At 33.6% G+C, this 22928-nt stretch overlaps 1 protein-coding gene and 1 long non-coding RNA gene across 5 annotated transcripts in view; one reads left to right on the plus strand and one right to left on the minus strand.

The window, feature by feature from the left end:
- Positions 1-22928, minus strand: part of LOC111705256 (dentin sialophosphoprotein) — a 58556-nt gene that overhangs the window by 19405 nt on the left and 16223 nt on the right. The window contains exons 1-3 of one of the 4 annotated variants that reach the window (XM_023477756.1): positions 3719-4014; positions 3408-3429; positions 397-1672 (exon numbers count right to left, since the gene is read on the minus strand). The exons of 1 other annotated variant lie outside the window; for it this stretch is intronic. In XM_023477756.1, coding sequence (XP_023333524.1) covers positions 397-1672; positions 3408-3429; positions 3719-3876 — 1456 coding nt within the window. In that variant the 5' untranslated portion in view covers positions 3877-4014. Of the gene's footprint in view, positions 1-396; positions 1673-3407; positions 3430-3718; positions 4015-15027; positions 15224-22928 lie in introns of those variants that run through there. 2 more of the 4 variants (XM_023477757.1, XM_023477758.1) reach the window with 2 other exon arrangements.
- Positions 19217-20023, plus strand: LOC111705259 (uncharacterized). Its single transcript, XR_002765973.1, has 2 exons — positions 19217-19390; positions 19832-20023. It is a non-coding gene; the product is annotated as an uncharacterized LOC111705259 (long non-coding RNA).

Raw genomic sequence — 22928 nt, forward strand, 5'->3', positions numbered from 1 at the left:
ACGCTTTAAGAACAAGTTTAATAAACGTTAAGCCTCAAACAAACTAAATAATCTTTGCATATTTATTGTTTACATTAATAAGGCATGAACTTTATATAATATGAAATATCAATTTTAGAAAAATCAAATACTAACTTCATATAAAATCCCAAAATAACTCTTACAAAATTAAACAAGATTCCATTGATCAAGAATGATAGTTTACAGTATCCATTAACAACAAAAATAAGTCTATATGAACAATGTTCAGTACAATGTTGGCCTTGTTTACAACAAATTGCCATTATATAAACCTATTAACGGAGTCTTTCGACCTTAGGTCAAATTTTGTCATATAATTATGAATTAAAGATTCGCCTGAAGTTCACACAAAGCTGACACAGTATATTTTGTTACCTCTCCATGTGTGCTGTAAATCAACTTCTACCATCTCCGGGTCATTCATTTCACTGCAATCCTCATTGTAAACTGAGGGGTTAGGTTCGTTATTGAACTCATGGAACTGTTTTGTTTCCTCGGGTTGTGGAATAAAATCAAAATGAGTTTCCAGGTATGGTGTAGAGCTGGAGGGATGTTGTAAACTTCTCTGTGAAGGATTTGAATATGCGTGAATAGAACTAAACACTGGGCAAGGGTTGAAGTTGAGCAGGGTTGGGTTGGGAGGAAAGATTTGTAGAACTAGCTCGGATTCCTCTCCCTCATGTACTGAACCCAGAATCAGCTGTGAGTTGGGGTGTGCAGGGGGCGCGCTCAGGGGAAGGGGGGGAGGAGGGGTAGAACTACTATTTTCCCCTTCTAAATCTGCGTGCAGGAGGCCAGGGGAAACTCCTTCTTTTGTCTGAAAATTACGAGAATCTCCATTAAAGAATTGCATGTGAAGGTTAACGGTAGAACAGGTTTCAAGCTCGGAGTTCATTTCAATCCTAATATTATTCTCATCTTGTAGGATTTCAGAGTTATTTTCAATATCAAAATTAGTGTTTGATTCATTTTGCTCCGACCTGTCAGATGAACTTGAAGAGCTTGAGACTTGAGTTGGGACGTATATATCTGGTAAAAACTCTAGGTTGTATTCAAGGCTGAGCGACTCTAGAAAACCTTTGTCCGTAAATGTGTTGATGCTTGACAGCTCCTCTTCTTCATTTAAATAATATATAGATGTCAAGCTCTGAGTCCGCCCTTTGGAGAACGTAGAATCAGATTCAAAATCAATTTTATCTTCACTCTTGAATTCACATGATTCTTCCCCTTTTTCCTCTTCTCCTAGTTTCAACCCAACCTGGTTTTCTCTCCAACTCTCTTCCATCCATTCGTTCTTTTGTAACTCATAAAAAAAGTCAATATCTTCCGATCTGTCCTGAATACTGTTAGTTCCGGTCATACACATAGGTAACCTTGTATCCAGAAGAATACTCTTGGTTCCAAAACTATTCTCAAATTCTTCTCCGGGCTCGAGCTCAGACTGAAATTGTAATGGAAGTGCTGGTTTAGAAGTGGGAGAGAAAATACCGGAGCCGGTTGATTTACTTGTAGTCTCCCGGTTAGCAGGGGATGATAAACACTGAGTAGATATACTTGTACATTTTCCTACACCGGAAGATCTAGACGGAGTTGAGGTTTCATTAAGAACGAGGTTAGGAGAACATAATGCTTCAGTATGCATCCCACCAATCTTAGGAGTACTGAACATTATTTTCAAAAGCAGCAAGCAAAGAGTCAAGAAGTATTTTATTTTGAGTAAGAAATTTAATCAGTTATCGAATATGCAAAACCTACCCAAATCTCCCAAAATTAATTTCTATTCTAAAGCACCCTAAACATTCTTCTCCTAATCTCCCTAAATATTCCTTCTATTCTCATAATCTTCCTAAATATTCCCTTTATTCTCCTAATCTCCCTAAATATTCTTTCTATTCTCGTAATCTCCCTAGATATTCCTTCTATTCTCCTAATCTCCCTAAATATTCCTATTCTCCAAATCTTCCTAAACATTCCTTCTATTCTCCTAATCTCCCTAAATATTCCCTCTAATCTCCCTAAATATTCCCTCTATTCTCCAAATCTTCCTAAATATTCCCTCTATTCTCCTAATCTTCCTAAATATTCCTTCTATTCTCCTAATCTTCCTAAATATTCCTTCTATTCTCCTAATCTCCCTAAACATTCCTTCTATTCTCCTAATCTCCCTAAATATTCCCTCTATTCTCCTAATCTTCCTAAATATTCCCTCTATTCTCCTAATCTCCCTAAACATTCCTTCTATTCTCCTAATCTTCCTAAATATTCCTTCTATTCTCCTAATCTCCCTAAACATTCTCTCTATTCTCCAAATCTTCCTAAATATTCCTTCTATTCTCCTAATCTTCCTAAATATTCCCTCTATTCTCCTAATCTTCCTAAATATTCCTTCTATTCTCCTAATCTTTCTAAATTTTCCTTCTATTCTCCTAATCTTCCTAAATATTCCTTCTATTCTCCTAATCTTCCTAAATATTCCCTCTATTCTCCAAATCTTCCTAAATATTCCTTCTATTCTCCTAATCTTCCTAAATATTCCCTCTATTCTCCAAATCTTCCTAAATATTCCTACTATTCTTCTAATCTTCCTAAATATTCCCTCTATTCTCCTAATCTTCCTAAATATTCCCTCTATTCTCCAAATCTTCCTAAATATTCCTTCTATTCTCCTAATCTTCCTAAATATTCCTTCTCTTCTCCTAATCTTCCTAAATATTCTCTTTATTTTCCTAATCTTCCTAAATATTCCCTCTATTCTCCTAATCTCCCTAAATATTCCCTCTATTCTCCAAATCTTCCTAAATATTCCCTCTATTCTCCTAACCTCCCTAAATATTCCCTCTAATCTCCCTAAATATTCCCTCTATTCTCCTAATCTTCCTAAATATTCCCTCTATTCTCCAAATCTTCCTAAATATTCCCTCTATTCTCCAAATCTCCCTAAATATTCCTTCTATTCTCCTAATCTTCCTAAATATTCCCTCTATTCTCCAAATCTCCCTAAATATTCCTTCTATTCTCCTAATCTTCCTAAATATTCCCTCTATTCTCCTAATCTCCCTAAGTATCTGCACCTCCCTTCCTTATTACTGCCGTATACTACTTCAAACTTTTTGCCTGTTTTTTGTTCCACTGAAAAGCTGAAATGTCCGCCTACTCCTTCTCTCCCCTACTTCAAAACAACCCGAGTTTGAATGTAAAGTTTTCAAGTTATGCATAAGCTTCGACCTTTAGTTTGTATAGAATCCTCTATTCATGTTCAACAAACAGTTTTTCATTCAGTCTTATACACTGAATTATTATCAACATATTCGTGCATATATTACAGCTTTCCGACATTACAAGAAGGTTTATCTTAATTTAAATGTTTATGAATATGTTCATGGTTCCTGTGTCGTTGCTGTTGTTAAACTGGGGAGAGCGGGATAAATCATATTAGTAAATAAATAAAGTGTATATTGATTATAGATATGTGAATTTTAACTTTTAGTTTGAAACAGTTTAGTTTTGTTTAAACATGATGTGATATGAAGAAGACCCAGTTTATGATTGTCAGTCCTTTATATTCATCAGACACACAGCAAATATATAATTGGAATTTGTAAGGCTTCCTCCCACACCCCTTCCCCTGTTTTTTGTCTGAAAAATTATGCAAAACTTTAAATAAATCTATTTACATATATTTGAATATGATTCATTCCAGCTTTTTCCCGAACTGAGACGGTTATAATTTGATTCCCTTGGCTCCGACCTGGACCTACACATGGATCCCTGGGTTCCGGACCAAGGTACACTTTTCTCCAGGTCATTTTCCATCAGGGAGAGGACGGATAGAACGAGTCGACTAGATTTCAACATTTTGCACACAACTAATATAACAACTATTAATGAATCATTTCTTTTCTACAAATCAGAAAGGTAGGTTAAATCTTTAAAATAACTTAATCTAACTGCTAACTATAGTAGTGTGTATAGTAGTGTATACACATACACCTACATCCATCCAACTATATGATATATAATACGCTCTATTCAATATTCTACATGCATGTTTAGGATGTTCTAAAATCGTATCAAATATTTTAAATCCAATTTAAACGATTTTCAATTCAAAGACATTAAAAGAAAATGCGTTGATAATGAACAAAAAAAAGATTTTAAAAAAAATTTCTTTTTTAAAATTGTAGAAAACTTTAAAACTCCTCCCGTAATCTGTGTACTAAAAAAGTGACATAGGAAACCGCATAATTCTGTAATTAATACTGACACTATACGATCCAAGCTATCTATCTACCTATCTAGTATCTATCCATCTTCTAACCACTTACCTATCAATCTATCTACCTATCTAGTATATATCCATATTCTAACCAGTACCCATCTATCTATCTATCTATCTATCTATCTATATATCTATCTATGAATAAATATATCATCACGGTTTCTGCCTTTAAATTCAACTTTATGTTTTTGCACCTGCAGTCTCTTTTATTGAATTAAAGAAACAGGCCGCACAGTACTAACATAATATTCTTTCCTTCACAAACAGGCCGCACAGTACTAACATAATATTCTTTCCTTCACAAACAGGCCGCACAGTACTAACATAATATTCTTTCCTTCACAAACAGGCCGTAAAGTACTAACATAATATTCTTTCCTTCACAAACAGGCCGCACAGTACTAACATAATATTCTTTCCTTCACAAACAGGCCGCACAGTACTAACATAATATTCTTTCCTTCACAAACATCTTTGTAAGAGTAATCAGCAATACTTAAAATTTCAGCTTTTAATAAGTGTGTTCTTAAAAGAATTTGGTAGAAAAATGTGGAAATTCAGATTTTAAGAGCTAACAAAAAAACTTTTGAATTGAGTTGAGGTCTATTTTCTAGTTTATCATAAAACACATGCAGGGCTATATTTAATTTTCCAAATCTAATATTTTTAATACCAACCCCATAGTAAAGTAATAAAAAGAATTTGACTAATCTATTAAAAGTGTAATGTTTTCGCACCGAATGGTTGCAAACTGAACTAGTTTTATCAATATTAAAGCTTTCTTTCTTCAAATCAACAAAACACGAAGGGAAACATGCTTATTTTAATTTAAAACAGAAAGATTCATGTCAATATATAAACTAGATATTATTAAATATATGTAACTAGCTGAAGTGCCCGGTGTTGCCCGCGGAGAAAAAAATTGAATTTTTAAAGGGAAAAAATCGATTCTTGAAAAATTGTCGATTTTTTACCCAACCATGGGTTTCTCTTAAAAATTTTAGCTCATTCGGTCCAGCCGTTTGGCCAGCTATTGCTGATATATATATATATATTTCAGTTTTTAACTTCACATTTTTAATAAAAAAAGAATTATACTAAGCATAATGTTTCACGTCTATCATGACGATCCTCAGTAGTTACAATTCTTTATTTATATATATATGTGCGAAGAGCTTTAATAAATAGAATATAGAGATACTATGAAAATTTAAAATGGGGAAAATAAACCATTAAGTGTGAAACCTCGTTATCACTTATTAGATATTGAAAGTGTTTAAATGAAGTCTAAATCCAAAATACACGATATAGACATATTATCATTATCATGATTATTATTATTATTATTATTATTATTATTAGGGGGTGAAGGGGGTGAAGGGGGTGAGGGATTGTTCATTAAAAACTTTTTAACTTCTAAGCGAAGAAGTTTTGTGAATTAATACTTTGAGCCAAATTCTAGTTAAATCTGGTAATATGAAAGATAATATTTTTAGTGAGAAAACAAAATAGTTTCATCAAAGAATTTATTTCAACTCCGGCCCACCAGGCGGCCCCACCCGATAATTAGAGCTATAGAAGGGAGCAGAACCAGTTTAGGGTGTAGGAGACCCAGTTTAGGTTAGATTTGTATAACTGTTGTCTGAAGTATTGTTTGTGGAATTATATAAGAGAACTATAGGTTCATGTTCAGAATATATTATGCATCATTGGGGTATCTATCTATCTATCTATCTATCCATCTATCTATCTATCTATCTATCTATCTATCTATCTTTCTATCTATTTATCTACATATCTATCTATCTATCTATCTATCTATCTTGCTATCTATCTATCTTTCTTTCTTTCTATCTATCTATCTACATTTATATCTATATATCTAAGTATTTTTGTATCTCTATTTATTTAAAAATAAAATCCAAGTTCTGTGATCTTAAAAAGCTAAGATAATAATTTAAGATTTTGATATATAAAAAGAATTGTTTGGAATTCTTATCTATGAAAAAATGTAAGTCGTTAAAATTAGATTTTTTGTCTAAAAAAAATGCAACAAACGTGTAAAAAATCAGGTTTGTGTCGGATCGAATGAAATGAAAACTGCGACGCAAAGTGTCTCCCACCACTGTCTCGGGGGTTTAGGGCGTACACACTCCACATGCAACCCTTATCTGATCATATGCCTAGTTTAGGGAGCAAGCCACCTTCTTTGCCATTCAACGATGAGCCTTTCAAAATTCTAAACTCTGAAACGCAAATATCTGAGTTTTTGACTCCTTCCATTCATGTATAGTGGTGTAGCATGTGATGGAGTAGAGACGAGATAGAGAGATCCAAAAGAAGAAAGAGCATGCAAGACCTTATACGGTATCTATGCCTGACAATAGGCCTAATCCTAAAAGGCTTCACGGTTCCCTCCTCCTCTAATATCCAAAATGTTACGTCAACCCGATTTTCATTTAAACATATCAAAATTGAAATTCTATCTTTTAACAGATGTCAGGGTTTTTGTTTTTTTATCTTCATCTTTTTCAGACGGATCATACCCCAGGGTTAACTAAAATGATGAAATCAAGCAATGATCCTCAAACTGTTAAGAGCCCACATTGGATATCGAGATCAAGTGTTCAAGGTTAACGATACTTCACACAAACAGACTTCTTTGTAGCCCAGGTATTCAAAATGTGGATTGGGAAACTCGGGGGAACTGCACAGCAATGTTCTTAGCTTAGTTTAACAATTAGGGGCTTGACTTTTAAAGTGAAAACTCCAGGCAAAGCTGGGTTGCCGAGCTAGTAAGACCATATAATACAAGCTTACATAATACGCACAAAAGAACTGATTAAAATACCTACAGTACAGTACAGTACAGTACAGTACAGTACAGTACAGTACAGTACAGGACAGTATGAAAAGCAGATCAATCCTTTTATAAAACTAAACTTGCAGCACTAACCTATCCGGTGTGAATCAACATTGTATTTGCATTACATAAATAGACTTTAGACACTTACCTAAAATAAAATAAATATATTATTTTCATTTCACATGTTACACATTTATTAAAAATTAAAATTGCTTTTTATCAAGCAATATTTATCAAAAAAATATTTATCAAAAAAATGTTTCGAAGAACAGAAAATATTAAAACATCTCCGGCCACGCTCTGAAGACATTATTAGTCTGCAAACTAGTGTTTGTGATTGTAAATATGTAATATATCACTGCTTTTATACTTTGGCCTTTAAGGATTTGAGTCTTTGCCACAAACTCAAATTTTCTAAACTAGTTTGAAATATACATTATAATAATATTTATGTATCTAGCTAAAAAGCAACTAAATATATATATATATATATATATATATATATATATATATATATATATATATATATATATATCTAACGAATAAATAGGTAGGCAGCTAATAATAAGCCAACTCACTAGCTAGATAAACAAAATCTTCCTAGCTAGCTGTCATGAGAAAACTGTTTATAATCTAACTTTCTGACTGCAACAAAACTGTAAATGATTTACAGGGCATATTGATGCCAATTACAGGAATAAATATTCTAATTTATGTTTGATGAGCTTACTTTGCATTTCATTACATTTCATTAATCTTAACAGTTGTATGAATATTAATATAATATATATATGTATTTATAATGTAATTTATTCTCTTCATTAGTTTTGCTTCAATCTATATCCAAAATATATAATTTTTAAATATTTTATGTTTCAAGAGAAGCCTGTGCACGAATTGAATTCTATTTAGATAAAGATTTTATAACGTTTGAATGCTAAGTTAGAATCCGTTGCTACATAATAACAGATATCTTTTTAAAATCAAGCCCTTGTAGTCTCAACCTTTGGTCCAATTTGGTCCCAAACTGGTCCTACCTTGGTCCCAATCCGGTCCCAACCTGGTCCCAACCAGGTCCCAACCTGGTCCCAACCAGGTCCCAACCTGGTTCCAACCTGGTCCCAACCTGGTCCTAACCTGTTCCAACCTGGTCCCACCCTGGTCCCAGCCAGGTCCCAACATGGTCCGAACCTGGTACCAACCTGGTCCCAACCAGGTTCCAACCTGGTCCCAACCTGGTCCCAACCTGGTCCCAACCTGGTTCCTCCTTTATTCTGGTCACTCTTTGTCTCGTAAAAAAGTTGTGTGTTGTGTAGCCTAGTCTTTATTTGGTTTAATAAGAAAATCCTATTATATTGTCACGTTCACGATCCAGTGCACATTAGTGTAGACTGTAAACCATGTTTCTTCAACTACAGTTTAGGCTATTTTAGACTAGCATGACAATTGTAGACGAGTGTAATATGGTGAGATAAAGGAAGTGAGTCTATGCCACAAACTCTAATTTTCAAATCCCTATAAATGTGCAACCCATTGTCGTGTAACCTTAGATATTTCAAACTATAAGTTCTATGGGATCAAATAATTTTAGTTTGAAATATCAAAGGTTTCCATTATCAAGTTTCAAGGATATAGAAATTAGAAAATTTGACTTTGTGACAAAAACTCAATTCCTTTAGACTTCTGTGGGCTATTTAATTTTTTAAACTATTGTGTACTTTTTGCTGAATGTTAGTTCTAGTTAATGTAGGCAAGTTGGTAACAAAAGAAAAAAGCAAGGAAAAGGGATCAAAAAGGCCGGCCCATATGGCTTAATGGTTGATATGTTGGGNACACTAGACACCGCTTTAACTAGATATATATATATATACAATATACACAATATTTATCTAATGCGGTCCCATGCTAAGTTATTATTACAATGTAACATGATACTTATTATAAGACTATAGAGTAAGCACGATTCAATATCATTGTACTCCCCCCACCCCCCTCCTTTTGGCCATTTTATATTAGCTGTAATTATTATTTACATCGTGAAACTTTGATTTCTATTTAAACTAAAAATAGCTCTCCTCTCATTAAACTACGCAAACTGTCCCTTTAAGTTCTCGTACGGATTAACTCAAAGAAGCCTTTTACAGAGACTTTTTCAACTGTAATGATGGGACCAAAGTGTTGTAGGCGTGAATTATTTTGTCAACAAATGTTGTCACTAAACAGATTTTAATCAGACCCTTTCGAGGCTAGTTAGTAATATCTCTCTGTTTATTTGAAAGAAACCTGTTCATCTTTAACAAAGAGGGTCCAATATTAAAGGGAATGTAGTTGATTTAGTGTTTGACTTCTCAATTTAAAGTGACTCTCCATTAAAAAACAGGCACGATCGATTCACAACGGTTCCCTTTAAATATTTTTCTGATAAAAACTGTGGATAATTCCGTTTTTTTGAAAAGTGATTAAATCTAACAATACTGAAATCACAATTGGAAATAACAAAATTTCAAGGCTAAACACATGGATATCTCATTCATTTTTAATCATACAAAGCTGTTAACGGACCAGTTGTGTATCGGATATGTCACTCTCTAAACAGAGGGTCACTTGAAATTTCGTCTCCAATCCCTTTAAATTAGAAAGGTTTTAGGGATTTAGGGTATTCTAAAATAAAAATGAACTGAAGATGTTTTCTAATATGGTGAAAACCTGAACAAATTCATCCTGCAATCTTTCAGATAGTTCGAGATAGTTTCCAGGAATCCAACTGGATTTTTTACATCCAGTTCTACAGATTGGATTCTTTAATCTTAAATCTTAAACTAAACCTGAACTTTAACCTGAATATACAACCACGAACCACCTAAAAGCCTGAGACTTACCTAAACCTAAACCTTAACTTGAAACTTAAACCTAAAAAACCCTAAAAGATAACCTTTACTAAAGCCTAAACCAGCTGGAAAATTATTTAAAACCCAAGCAAAAACTTTGAAAAGTATAAAATAAACTATGAACCTAGATGTGAACTTCATTTTAAAAGGACTGTAAAGGAAAAATGAAAGGGGGCATAGGCTGAAACCTAGGTTTTTCGAGACCCATAAGAGTTCTATTTGATGTTTCTGTCTCGAGAAATTGATTTAAAACAGTGTCAAATTTATACAAAAATCTGTATATATTATTTATATATAAAAGTTTGTATAAAAATGGTAGGTTTAAACGGATCATATTCAGCAAATACACAACCAACCAATCTGAAAACAACGATATCCAGGAGAGCCAAAGAAAATTAGGTTTGCTCCTATTATCATTTGAATTTAATAATTTTTCATTTTTAATAAATATAATTGATAATACAATAAATACGTTCGTTTCATATGACTAAAACTCCCACCAATGGCAGTGCAGTATCATTATCACGTTACTGCACTGTCTGTGTCATTGTTGGGAGTTCTGGTCACGTGATATGGACGCATAAATAATATTATCAATTATATCTTTTATAAATGAAAAATTATAAAATTCAAATAATAATAAAAGCAAACCTAAGTTCATTAGGTTCCTCTGGGATATCGTCGTTTTCAATTGGTTGTGCATTTGCTGGATATGATTCGTTAAAACCTATACAAAGTTTTATATATATATAGATTTTCGTACTGTTTTCAGTCATATCCCCTTTCATTTTTCCTTTACAGTCCCTTACTGAATTTAAACCTTATCCTAAACTTAAAACCTTCTTAAAGGGACTGTAAGCTTAATTTCAAGTGACCTTCCATGCAAAGATGACAATATCCGATTCACAACGAGACCCTTAAAAGCTTTGCCTGATCAAGTTTTAATTAGATATCAATGTTTAAAATTTGGAAAACTAATTATTTTTAATTGTGGTTTCTCTTCAAACGTGACTTGTGCATTTCTACTGCAGGAAAAGATAAAACAACAATAAGAATCAAATAATTTTAAAGCAAGAAAACGACAATATCTTCCACATCTTTGAAACAAAATAGGTTTTGAGGGTACCGTTGTGAATCGGGCATTGCCACCTTTCCATGGAGGGTTATTTAAGATTAAGCATATAGTCCCTTTAACCTTAAACTTAAACCTGAGTCTGACCATCATTTAAAAAAGTAGAAAGCATGTTTGAAATACTTCAATGCCACCAGTTGAAATGTACATATTCTAACATCTGTTCATTTAAAAAAACTAAATTATTTTACCAAAACTAGCCATGAACTAGTGCAGTCAGATTTTAATTTAAAATCAGAAAGTTTATTTTAAACAGAAGTAAAATATTTAATTCAGTACATTGTAAACCTCAATTGCACTTTTACTAGAAATGAGGGAGTTAAAATCTCCATTAAAATTGTTAATTAACAGTTAAATGGATAATGAAGATGTATATGAATGTTTAGAATGATGTAAATATAAGAGATTTCAAGCCTGATACCTGAACCCATTAAACGATATGATCTGTAAAACCGATATGAGGGTTCGGACAAGGTATTATCAGCCCTGATGCTGAATGATAATCAAAGATTGGTTTGAAACCTGGAACCGGTCTCATCTCAGGATAAAAGTTGCCACTTCCTTATCAAACCTAGCATGCAAACCCTTGACTGTGAACGTATTAACTATACATATATATTATATAATGTTTAAATTATACCCCCCCCCCCCCCCTTATTCTTAATACCTTCAATGCACAACATTCTAAGGTATGCGTATGATTATCTAAGTATAGGTTTATAGCTGAGTATGTACATAAATATAAATATATATATATATAGAAGATGCATGCTTTCAGGCCCTCTATGCAGTTAAATGAGTCATACTGAGCAAAATATGAATGATATGGAACGTAGAAGGAAGATGGAATAAAAATCAAATGCAGATATTTAAAGTTCTAGATACGTTTTTGTTCCATAAAAGTAGTAAACCTTTAAAATTTAAGAAACTGAAAGGGGAAGATTTTAAATTGCAATCATCCGTAATATATTTCTATAGAGGGAGCAATCATTATTCATATAACACCCCTAACTGCATTTTCAGCTACGCATTTACAATTAAAGGGCATAAACGTAAAGTTTGGAGTATCTATGGAAAGATTTAAAGAAGTATAAAAAGAATTAGATTGAAACTCTTAAATTGCTATCAAAGATTTTTTACAGTGTCACTATCATTGTATATATTTTGTTTTGTTATTTCATGTTTAGATAGGTAAAATTTAAAGTCTTGGTTTTAAATAACCAAACATTTCAAAGTCTCTGCTGTGTGTGAATGCATTTATCTCGAGTTTCAGCAACTCATTGACATCCATTTTAAATATTTTATTCTAACTTGTTTTTGTTAAAGAATTTTATACTAAATATTTCTGGTTTAGAATGACAGTGTAGGATGGAACTGCTCTAAATACCAAGAATCTTCAGCTCACCCCAACCATAAACATCAAACCCTCACCTCCCTCAACCCTCACGGTGTCACCCCATTAAACCCTCCTCCCTCTCCAATTCTGAACTCCGCCAACCCTTACGTTCTTCTTACCCCTTTATCCCTCCCTCTGCAGCCTTCAGTTCCTCAACCCTTTACGTTCTTGCTCTTTTCAACCCTCCTTTAACCCTTTACTCTCCTATCCTACCCTCCCTCAATCCTCACCACATATAACCCCACCCCCTCTCCAATCCTCTAACCCCCCTTTTTCAACTCTTACCTCCCTCAATCCTAAAATCCCTTAACCCATCTCTACCCTCCATTAACGCTCTTATAACTTAACCTTCCTCATCTCCTTAACTCTCATCTCCATCAACCAATAATTTCCTCATATCTAACATCTCATAAAAATTAAACCTCACTTCATCAGACTGTCCTATGTCTCTTGATAAGACTGTCCTCTGTCTCTTCACTAGACTGTCCTCTGTCTCTTCACTAGACTATCCCCTGTCACTTCACCAGACTGTCCTCTGTCTCTTCACTAGACTGTCCTCTGTTACTTTACTAGACTGTCCTCTGTCACCTCACCAGACTGTCCTCTGTCACCTCATCAGACTGTCCTCTGTCTCCTCACCAGACTGTCCTCTGTCACCTCACCAGACTGTCCTCTGTCTCCTCACCAAACTGTCCTCTGTCACCTCACCAGACTGTCCTCTGTCTCCTCACCAGACTGTCCTCTATCGCCTCACCAGACTGTCCTCTGTCACTTCACCAGACTGTCCTCTGTCTCCTCACCAGACTGTCCTCTGTCACTTCACCAGAATGTCCTCTGTCACTTCAACAGACTGTCCCCTGTCTCTTCACAAGACTGTCTCCTGACTTCTCACCAGACTATCCCTTACCTGTTCACCAGACTATCCCTTGTCTGTTCACCAGACTATCCCTTGTCTGTTCACTAGACTATCCCTTGTCTGTTCACCAGAATTTCCTCTGTCACTTCATTAGACTGTCACCTGTCTCTTCACACGACTGTCTCCTGACTCCTCCCCATGGACTATCCCTTGTCTATTTACCAGACTGTCCCCCGTCTCTTCACCAGATTCTCCCTCTGTCTATTTATCAGACTGACTACAGTAAAGTATTAAGTTAGAGTAAACTATATGTCTCACTATATATCTGACCCACTGAAGATATGCGATACTTCATATTTTGCACAACCTTTTATTTGAAGAAAACCTGCATTAAATTTAGAGTTTATGACTTAAGATGCTTTACAGGCTAAACTGATTTTCTAGACTTAAATTATTTGCAGGCTTAATTTCGTTTTACGACCTAACTAAGGTTTGAACCTGGAGTACTTATATTGCTGTATATATATATATATAAAAAAATTGTTAATATATCTTCAAAATAATGAAAGAAGATAAAATGAAATATATTCAAATGACTTGTTTGGAAATTAGACTATAATTCTAGATTAAACCAATGAACTACGATAATTAAAAAAGACATTTTACGAAGTGCAAAACAAACTAGTTTTACATTTTAAAATTTGAATCCCACTGGAGTGCAAATCCGTCTTTAGAAACAGATGGGTTACTCCACTATACATTAGTTAGAAGACGATTGTTGTCAGATATGTGTGCAGACTGCATTTAAAATGAAACATAAAAAATACAAGCAATAAAGATTTTACTGAGCACAAAACTGCATCTTATTAATATTTGTCTCTGCATGGCCAAGAAAGTTGTAAAAAAAGTTTATGAAACTTTCTACATATTCAACATATTGGCCTGTAAACAAGTTTTTTTACGATTATTTGATAAAAGAAAATGATTGCCGATGGAATAGGCTAAAATATTTCCCCTTTTCTTAGATGGATATTGCTTTGTTACAGGGATGGCTAATAATATTTTTTTGGCAGGGAGGGAATTTAAATATGGCGAAAATTTTTAAAATAAACAACACATTACGATTTTATACTTAAAATGTTAAACAGTTTTTAAAACAGTTTCTAATATCAACAATTTAACCTTTATTTGATCAATGATTGCATATCGCAATCGCGACGTTTCTATTTGGATAAAACAAATTTTGACTAAGTACAGAATCACGAGTGCACTGTCTGTATAGAAATTTACAATTCGTTTATAAATATAAAAATTTGAAGAATTAAACATTTTCATTCAGTTTTGTATCTTTTTAAACCTCTATATAAACATTTTTGTGCGTGTTTGGATTAGAAGTCAACCATCATAATTAACCTCATTGTGTCCGGCCTTTGCAGAAGTTTTAATTTTCACTTTATTTGACTTCACTGTATAATGTTCAGTGTATTTATAAAGCTTTTGATTTATTTTCAGGAAAATTAACAAATATTTCAAAAAATATAACTGCATACAACGGTCGGATTTAAATAATTTCTACAGAGATCACTTACGTTTGCTCATCTCGACGACACTGTCGACGCTGATGGTTGTGTTGTCGCTATCCGTGCTCGACAAGGTTGGAGAGACAGATGTCGACCTGAGCCTGGATTCAGGTGACCGGTCTCTAGTTCCTGAGGGTGACCTGGAGGACAGGTTGACCGGACAGGCGACTGCTACAACCATTTTTATCAATCACATAATCTGCATTAACATATTAGAAACTACTTGAGATTTTTTTTACGCAGAAAATAGTAGACTTTACATGAAGAATTAAATAAAATGAAGCCGAACCAGATTTTAACACGCAGAATTAGAGTTAACACGCAGAGTCAAACTAAACACGCAGAATCAGAGTAGGAATCATACAAATTTTCAGACCCAGAGTAAACACACAGAATCAGAGTAAACACACAGAATCAGAGTAAACACACAGAATCAGAGTAAACCCACAGAATCAGAGTAAACACACAGAACCAGAGTAAACACACAGAATCAGAATAAACACACAAAACCAAAGTAAGCACGCAGAATCAGAATAAACAAGCAGAACCATAAAACCACACACAGAGTAAACACGCAGACTCAGAATAAACAAGCAGAACCCTAATATCACACAGAACCAGAGTAAACACACAGAACCAGTGTTAACACGCAGAATCAGATTAAAGAAGCAGAATCAGATTACACACAGAGAACCAGTGTAAAAACGCAGAAGAATAAAAAAACACAGAATCAGAGTAAACACGCAGAATAAAGAGTAAACACGCAGAATAAGAGTAAACACGCAGAACCAGAGTAAACACCCAGAACCAGAGTAAACAAGCAGAATCAGAATAACAGACAGAATTAGATTAAACAAGCAGAATCAGCGTAAACACGCAGAATCAGATTAAACACGCAGAATCAGAGTAAACACGCAGAGCCAGTGTAAACACACAGAATCAGTGTAAAAACGAAGAATAAGAATCAGAGTAAACACACAGAACCAGTGTAAACACGCACAATCAGATTAAAGAAGCAGTATCAGAGTAAACACACAGAACCAGTGTTGACACGCAGAATCAGATTAAACACGCATAACCAGAGTAAAAATGCAGAACCAGAGTAATCATGCAGAACCAGAATAAAAACGTAGGACCAGAGTAAACACGCAGAATAAGAGTAAACACGCAGAACCAGTGTAAACACGCCCACTTAGATTGAACATGCAGAACCAGAGTAAACACGCAGAATAAGAGTAAACACGCAGAACCAGTGTTAACATGAACACTCAGCTTAAACATGCAGAACCAGATTAAACAAGCAGAATCAGAGTAAACACGCAGAATCAGAGTAAACACGCAGAACCAGAGTAAACCCTCAGATTAAAGAGTAAACACACAGACTCAAAGAAAACACGAAAAAGCTGAATAAAAAGGAACCACGGTAAGCATGAAGAATAAGAGTGTACACACAGAACCAGATTAAACATGCAGAACCAGAGTAAACAGGAGGAACTAGAACCAGAGTAAACATGAAGAATAAGAGTTAACTAGCAGAATAAGAGTGAACTGGTAGAACCAGAGTAAATACCTAAAACCAGTATAAACACGTAAAGTAAGAGTAAGCACACAGAACCTGAGAAAACACATAGAATCAGAGTAAACACGTAGAATCAGAGTAAACACGCAGAACCAGAGTGAACACACAGAATCAGAGTAAACACGTAGAATCAGAGTAAACACGCAGAACCAGAGTAAACACGTAGAATGAGAGTAAACACGTAGAATCAGAGTAAACACGTAGAATGAGAGTAAACACGTTGACTCAGAGTAAACACGCAGAAACAGAGTAAAAACGAAAATTCAAAAAAGCCTTAGCGTATTAGCTTTTAGACGTGGTTAGCTAAAACGTGTATAGTTGAGAAAGCATTATATGCTATATTTTTCAAATAGGTTTTGATTTCACAAATTTTATGAATTCAATTTGTCTTAAATTTCATTTTTGAATAAACTCTAACGAGTTCAAGCTTTAAAAAGATTAAAATGTAATTTCTATGGAGAGGGGGGGGGGGTTTCCCCCATAACCCCTTCGACTTTATTTAAATCTAAATGATTTATATGATTTATATATTCATTGTTTCAAGAATAATTGTTTGTGGTTTTCCGAATGGTTTCGGGGATCTTTCCACGCCAAAGGTTGGAGAAGGACTGAACCAGACACTCAGGCTCAACCTCAGATATCCGTCGGGCATTGGGCAATACAGGGCTCATCACAAACAACCCCCAGCATCCTACACTGGAGAGTCTCACACGCATTCACAAAATTACACGAACATCCAAAATTGTTGATTTTTTTTGCGAATTATTTAGAGCCAAGAATTTATAGATGATAGTGACTAAATTTAAATTAAGAAAATAACCAGTAGAAAACCAGTCAAGGAAACAAATGCCAAATGTTTATCAAAACACATTCATTACTGATGATGTTTACTATTTTCACTACAATAATAATAATAATTTGGTTTGGTCTATTTTCACATAAAAGTTTGCTCAAGACTGAGCACAAAAGTCAACAATTTAAAAAACGGTTTGAAAGGTACCAATTCCTTTGAAATAGCTTTATGAAACCTGGAAATGAAAAAAACTAAGAGAACCTGGATAAAATAGATCAAGAAAAGACATGGGATGTAGATGAAGATGTAATGTCGAGAGAAACTCGTTTTCCGTAATCATGGGACACTGGTTGACAAATTTCAACTATTCAGGACGTCAACTTTTTGCGGTGTCAGATTAAGTTTCTGTTTTTTGTCGCATTCTCGGCATAGTTCCATCCTGTTTATATCTGGGTGGTAGATTTCATCTACAGTTTCTCTAGTCTTACCAGTCTTTAACTGTTATAGACTTGCTAGTTAGTTCTAGTCTTACCAGTTCTAGTCTTACCAGTTCTTATCTTACCAGTTCTAGTCTTACCAGTTCTAATCTTACCAGTTCCAATCTTACCAGTTCTAATCTTACCAGTTCTAATTATACCAGTTCTAATCTTACGAGTTCATATCATACCAGTTCTAATCCTACCAGTTCTAATCTTACCAGTTTTAATCTAACGAGTTCTTATCATACCAGTTCTAATCCTACCAGTTATAATATACTGCTTCGTTTTTCCGTATTCCAGACATATATATGTATTCTACCAGCTTGAGAACCCAGCTTTGACTGGTTCAAAGTTTTCGCTATAAAAGTCCACCAACTCAATTTCAAATATTTTTAAACCAGAACAAGTAAATTATCTTTTTTTTTACCGACATCACCAATTAAAATTTGAGGCAAATCGGTCTAGGGGTTCATGAGTTATATGAGGAATACAAACAAACAGATATTTACTTTATTTATATAGATTGGTAGTTGGTACTTAACATTCGTTCCTGAAAATTATTTAAATACATTTACTAACTTATTTATATCCTTCACAGATTTTAAGACTAAACATATATTCGACTTTACGAACAGACAGTACACTATTTGATGTTATAATCTATGTTGTTCTTGCATTCATACATTTAACAATCCTATCCCCGACCCCACCCCATATATGGATTAGTTAAATATTTTTAGGACGGAATGAATAATTGAGGAATGTTTAACGCCATTTATTACTGCAAGGGGATGAAGGACATAGGCTGGAATGAATCAGGATGAAAGAATGAATTATTTATGCTAGTTTTCAATAGATATTTATATCTTTACATTTATCAACTTCAGGTTAAAATCTAACACTAACTATAGTTCGTTATCTTTAACCTAGCTCCGAAATAGTTTTAAAGAATTATGCTTTTTTGAAGGAACTGAGTTTTTGCAACCAACTCTGATTTTCTAATCTCCATATCTTTGCAATCCAACGTACACCTTTGATTTTTTTTAAACTAAGAAAATTGTAAAATCAAATAATCCAAGTTTGATTTATCAAAAGTTTACATTATTAGGTTGCAAAGATGTAGGAATTAAGTTTGTGGCAAAAACTTAGTTCTTTTGATTTGTAGAAAAGATATAAGCTGAAAGTTCTAAGTCATGGATATTCTCAATTTATTAAAATTTCCTTTGTATTTGTAAACCAAGTGTTGTTTAATCATATTCTGAATAATCTTGAGCTCTCATCCCTACACTTCATACAAGACAGTCATGTAGAAACTCATCTTGTATAAACCCTAATCCTCTACACCTTTTTATACTCTACACTTAAATCCTGAATAAGCAAGAAATCTACGAAAAAATTTCAAAAAATCTACAAAGTTTAAAATGGATATTCTATACGATGTTCACAATTTGTTCAATGAGAAAATTCCAAGGTTAGATAGAGGGATTCTACCTTTCGGCTTATTCATTGTTTGGACTTTAGGTAAAGAAAAAGAAATATAGAGATTTTTTTATAGCAAGAGTGCACCTTGAATATGATTAAATTTGCAAATATGGTTTTTCATTCTTAAAATGTAGAACGATTTCCCTTTTCTTAAATTAATTTTTCCCCATTTACTATGTATGGTATAAGAAACTTGTAATTTTCACGTCATGCTTTAATGCTCAAATTTATAATTTTTACCATTCCTCTCTTTCCAAAACCAGGGTTTCCACCCACACTGTAAAATGTCATGAATGTCCATATTTTATGCATTTGTAACGAAAAACCGTAAACTTATGCACACCTTTAAGGATTATTGGAACCCTACCTTGTTAAATCTGGTATTTTAAACCAGTAAAACAATATGCAGTTTTCCTATCAACGCGTTGTTTCATTTCTCAAACATAATTCTAAACATTTCTGATTCATTTCTGATTTTAGTTATAGGAACAAGATTTGCCTCAGAGGTTTATCAGACCTGGAGAGGGTTTGCTTGGGTGAAGGAATGGAGGATGAATATCTCTGGAAAGCTAAAAAAATAGAGAATCAGAGAGTAGCTGTGCGATGATAATAATAACTGATGTATATATCAATAATCAAAGCCCGTTGTTTCATAAATATCTTAAATATTTTGACATTAGTTTTTACTTTTGAACTTAGGAATTTAGTTTTTTTCCACAAACTCTGATTTTCAAATCCCTAACTTTGCAGCCTTTGATATTTTAAACCATGAATTTAGTCAGAACAAACAGTCTCAGTTTGAAATATCTAAGGTTTGCACCACTAGGTGGCAAAGATATTAGGGTTGGAAAATTCGAGTTTGTAGCAAAAACTCAATTCCTTTAAAAATGTACAAAAATGTCACAATCTGAAGATTTTAATTTGGAACACAAATCTTAAGAATTCTATAAATTAAGAGGTTTTTTTTCAATTTTAATATTTAGTGCTCCGCAGGCATTAAGAACGACATGTTTTACATTGAGTAGTCTAAAGTTTTGAAGTTACTCAAGGATACAGAAAGTTAGGATGGAATGTGTTTGAGCATGAGTTGATGTGAAAATGAAGGAATATAGATCACGATATGAACCTAAACCTATCTACGACACAGCATTTTATCCCTCAGATAAAGGGGTTGGAGAGGTTACTAGGTTCAGGATCTGCTTACATATCTCCCCTCACAACCCTTTCAATCCTTCTGCTACTTCTCCTCAATTCTCACATTACTCCCTCCAAATCCCAACTCCCTCCACCACCCCTTCCTATAAGTCCTTCTACATTTTTTTTTTAAATTGATATTCTACCCATTAACCCTTTATCAGCAGATTTTTAAATTGTCCCATGACATATTCAACAAAGTGCTATGTCTAATTTTAACCTGAAGTTTTTGTTCAGATCCTGCAAAAATGTAATTTTGTTGCTGTTTATTTGATTGGTTTGTTTATATTTTCAGTTTTTGTTTTACAAACTTGTAAAGGTTGAATATAAAGAGATGTTTGTTTGTTTAAACTCAGGCAGTAAACTCTTTTCACCAGCCGTTGCATTTTGAATATAAAAACATCACGAGCAAGTTATTTAATGAGACAATCCACGAAACCCATAAATAACTAGCAAATATGCAGGTTCAAACACCTCATGAAATAGAAGTAATTAAAGGGGGAAAGTTTAGGGATCATAATATTTCAACTTTTAACTTTTCTGTAAGAGAAACTTTCTCTCAAGACCTGGTTCTCTTGTGCAAATGACAGGCTTCGGAGATTATGCAGGCTTAGAAATAATATTTTAAAATCTTTACTGCTAAAATGCACAACATGTTGAAAGGAATAACTCTATGAAGGTATAAAGTATATTAAAGTCTATCAAACTGTAAAGCTGAAGAACCTCACATAGAGCTTCAAACCTGAAGAACCGTACAACCATATAACTTTAAAAATCCAGAGCAAAAGAGTCATTGAAACCTTTTGTAGAGTTTCAGAGGCTTCTTAGAGAGAACATTAGCACTGTAAAACCTTATCAAATATCAATACAGAAGCTTAGAATCGGGAAAATGTATGTAGTTCAAGTCTGGACAGAAAAGCGTACATAATCTGAGGATTGCAATGCCGTTGTAAAACAGAATTTGATTTATATCTGATGAATATACTATTAGACACCATCAATAAAAATAACAATAAATTGGATGCAAAACTTTAATGCATATTTTATCAGTCTAAGTGTTGGAACACGCTACGTGTCTTGTGCTTCATCTATTATACTACCCGAGTGCATACATTTGTGCACTGGAAGAATATGATTAATAAAATAGTATACATATTGACCTCCTACAAGTGAACCTTTTGCTCTTTAAAGTTTCACTCTTTTATCAATAATACCTACTGCCAGGGGATATGTATTTAGGTATACTCGTACCACGGTATCCTGCATCACTTGATCTCCCTGATACAGTTCATCTCAAGTTTTAGACATTCCAGCACAATGTTAAACATAAAGATTAAAGTTAAAAAACTAAAAATTATTAGTTAACATAAATAAATGTAGTACTGAAATTGCATGCTGAAAATGATCTGCCAAAATAAATATTCAGTCTCAAATGTCGTCTTTCAAATTATCAAAATATCAAAAACTTATTTAAGAAGAGAGGCGCAACTAGGGGGGGGGACCCCCCCTAGCAAAAGTCCTAGTTGCGCCTCTGAAGAATCAAGACAAAGATCATTTTTAATGTGTTTTCGAATCTAAATACATTTATAAACATCTAAAGTGTCAAAACATTGCGAATTGATGTCTAAGATGGCATTGAAATCATTATGGGGAGAGTGTGTACAATTAAATGATCCTTGGCAACGTAATCTGATCTCCTATAGTATACGGTTATTTATTCCTTCTGTTGGAAAATCCATTTATATGTAAAACCCTGCCTACTGCAAATCAAGTTAAGAAATCAGGGAGTTTAAAAATTATAAGATCAAAGTTTAGTTTTATAAAGAATAAAATATATTAATAGGCAGTTTTTTAATGAGACAACGGTTTAGGATTAAAACAGAAAGTAATAATTTAGGACTTTTTGATAAGTAATAATAAAATAAAAAGGTCTATTTTAAGAAATAATACCGAGTATCAAGTTCTTTAAAGGTCTTAAAAAAATATGTCATATATATTTGAAGTTTTAGAATTAGAATAGTAGTAAACTCAAGGTTTATAATCAAAGAGAAGAGTAAAAATCAAGATTTATGATTATGAAAAATATTAGGATTAAAAAGAAAAGTAGAGAACAGTATTAAGGTTTAAGAGAAAGAAGAATCAACCTTTGGTATGNGGGGAAATGTATGACGCCAGGATTTAGGAGAAAGAAATTAAAAATCAAGGTTGTATCTAGAACTACAAAGATCAAGGTGTTTAAATTAATTAGTTATGGTTTAAGGTCGGGTTGGGTGTGGTGTCTGAACACTAATCTGGAGAAATTGGTTTATGCATATCATACAGAGCTACCGCCCTTTTCTAGAACAAGAGTATACACTTCTTTGAAATGAGAATAGACGCACAC

Source organism: Eurytemora carolleeae, unplaced genomic scaffold (assembly GCF_000591075.1).
Source record: "Eurytemora carolleeae unplaced genomic scaffold, Eaff_2.0 scaffold424, whole genome shotgun sequence".
In the NCBI taxonomy this organism is placed as follows: domain Eukaryota; kingdom Metazoa; phylum Arthropoda; class Copepoda; order Calanoida; family Temoridae; genus Eurytemora; species Eurytemora carolleeae.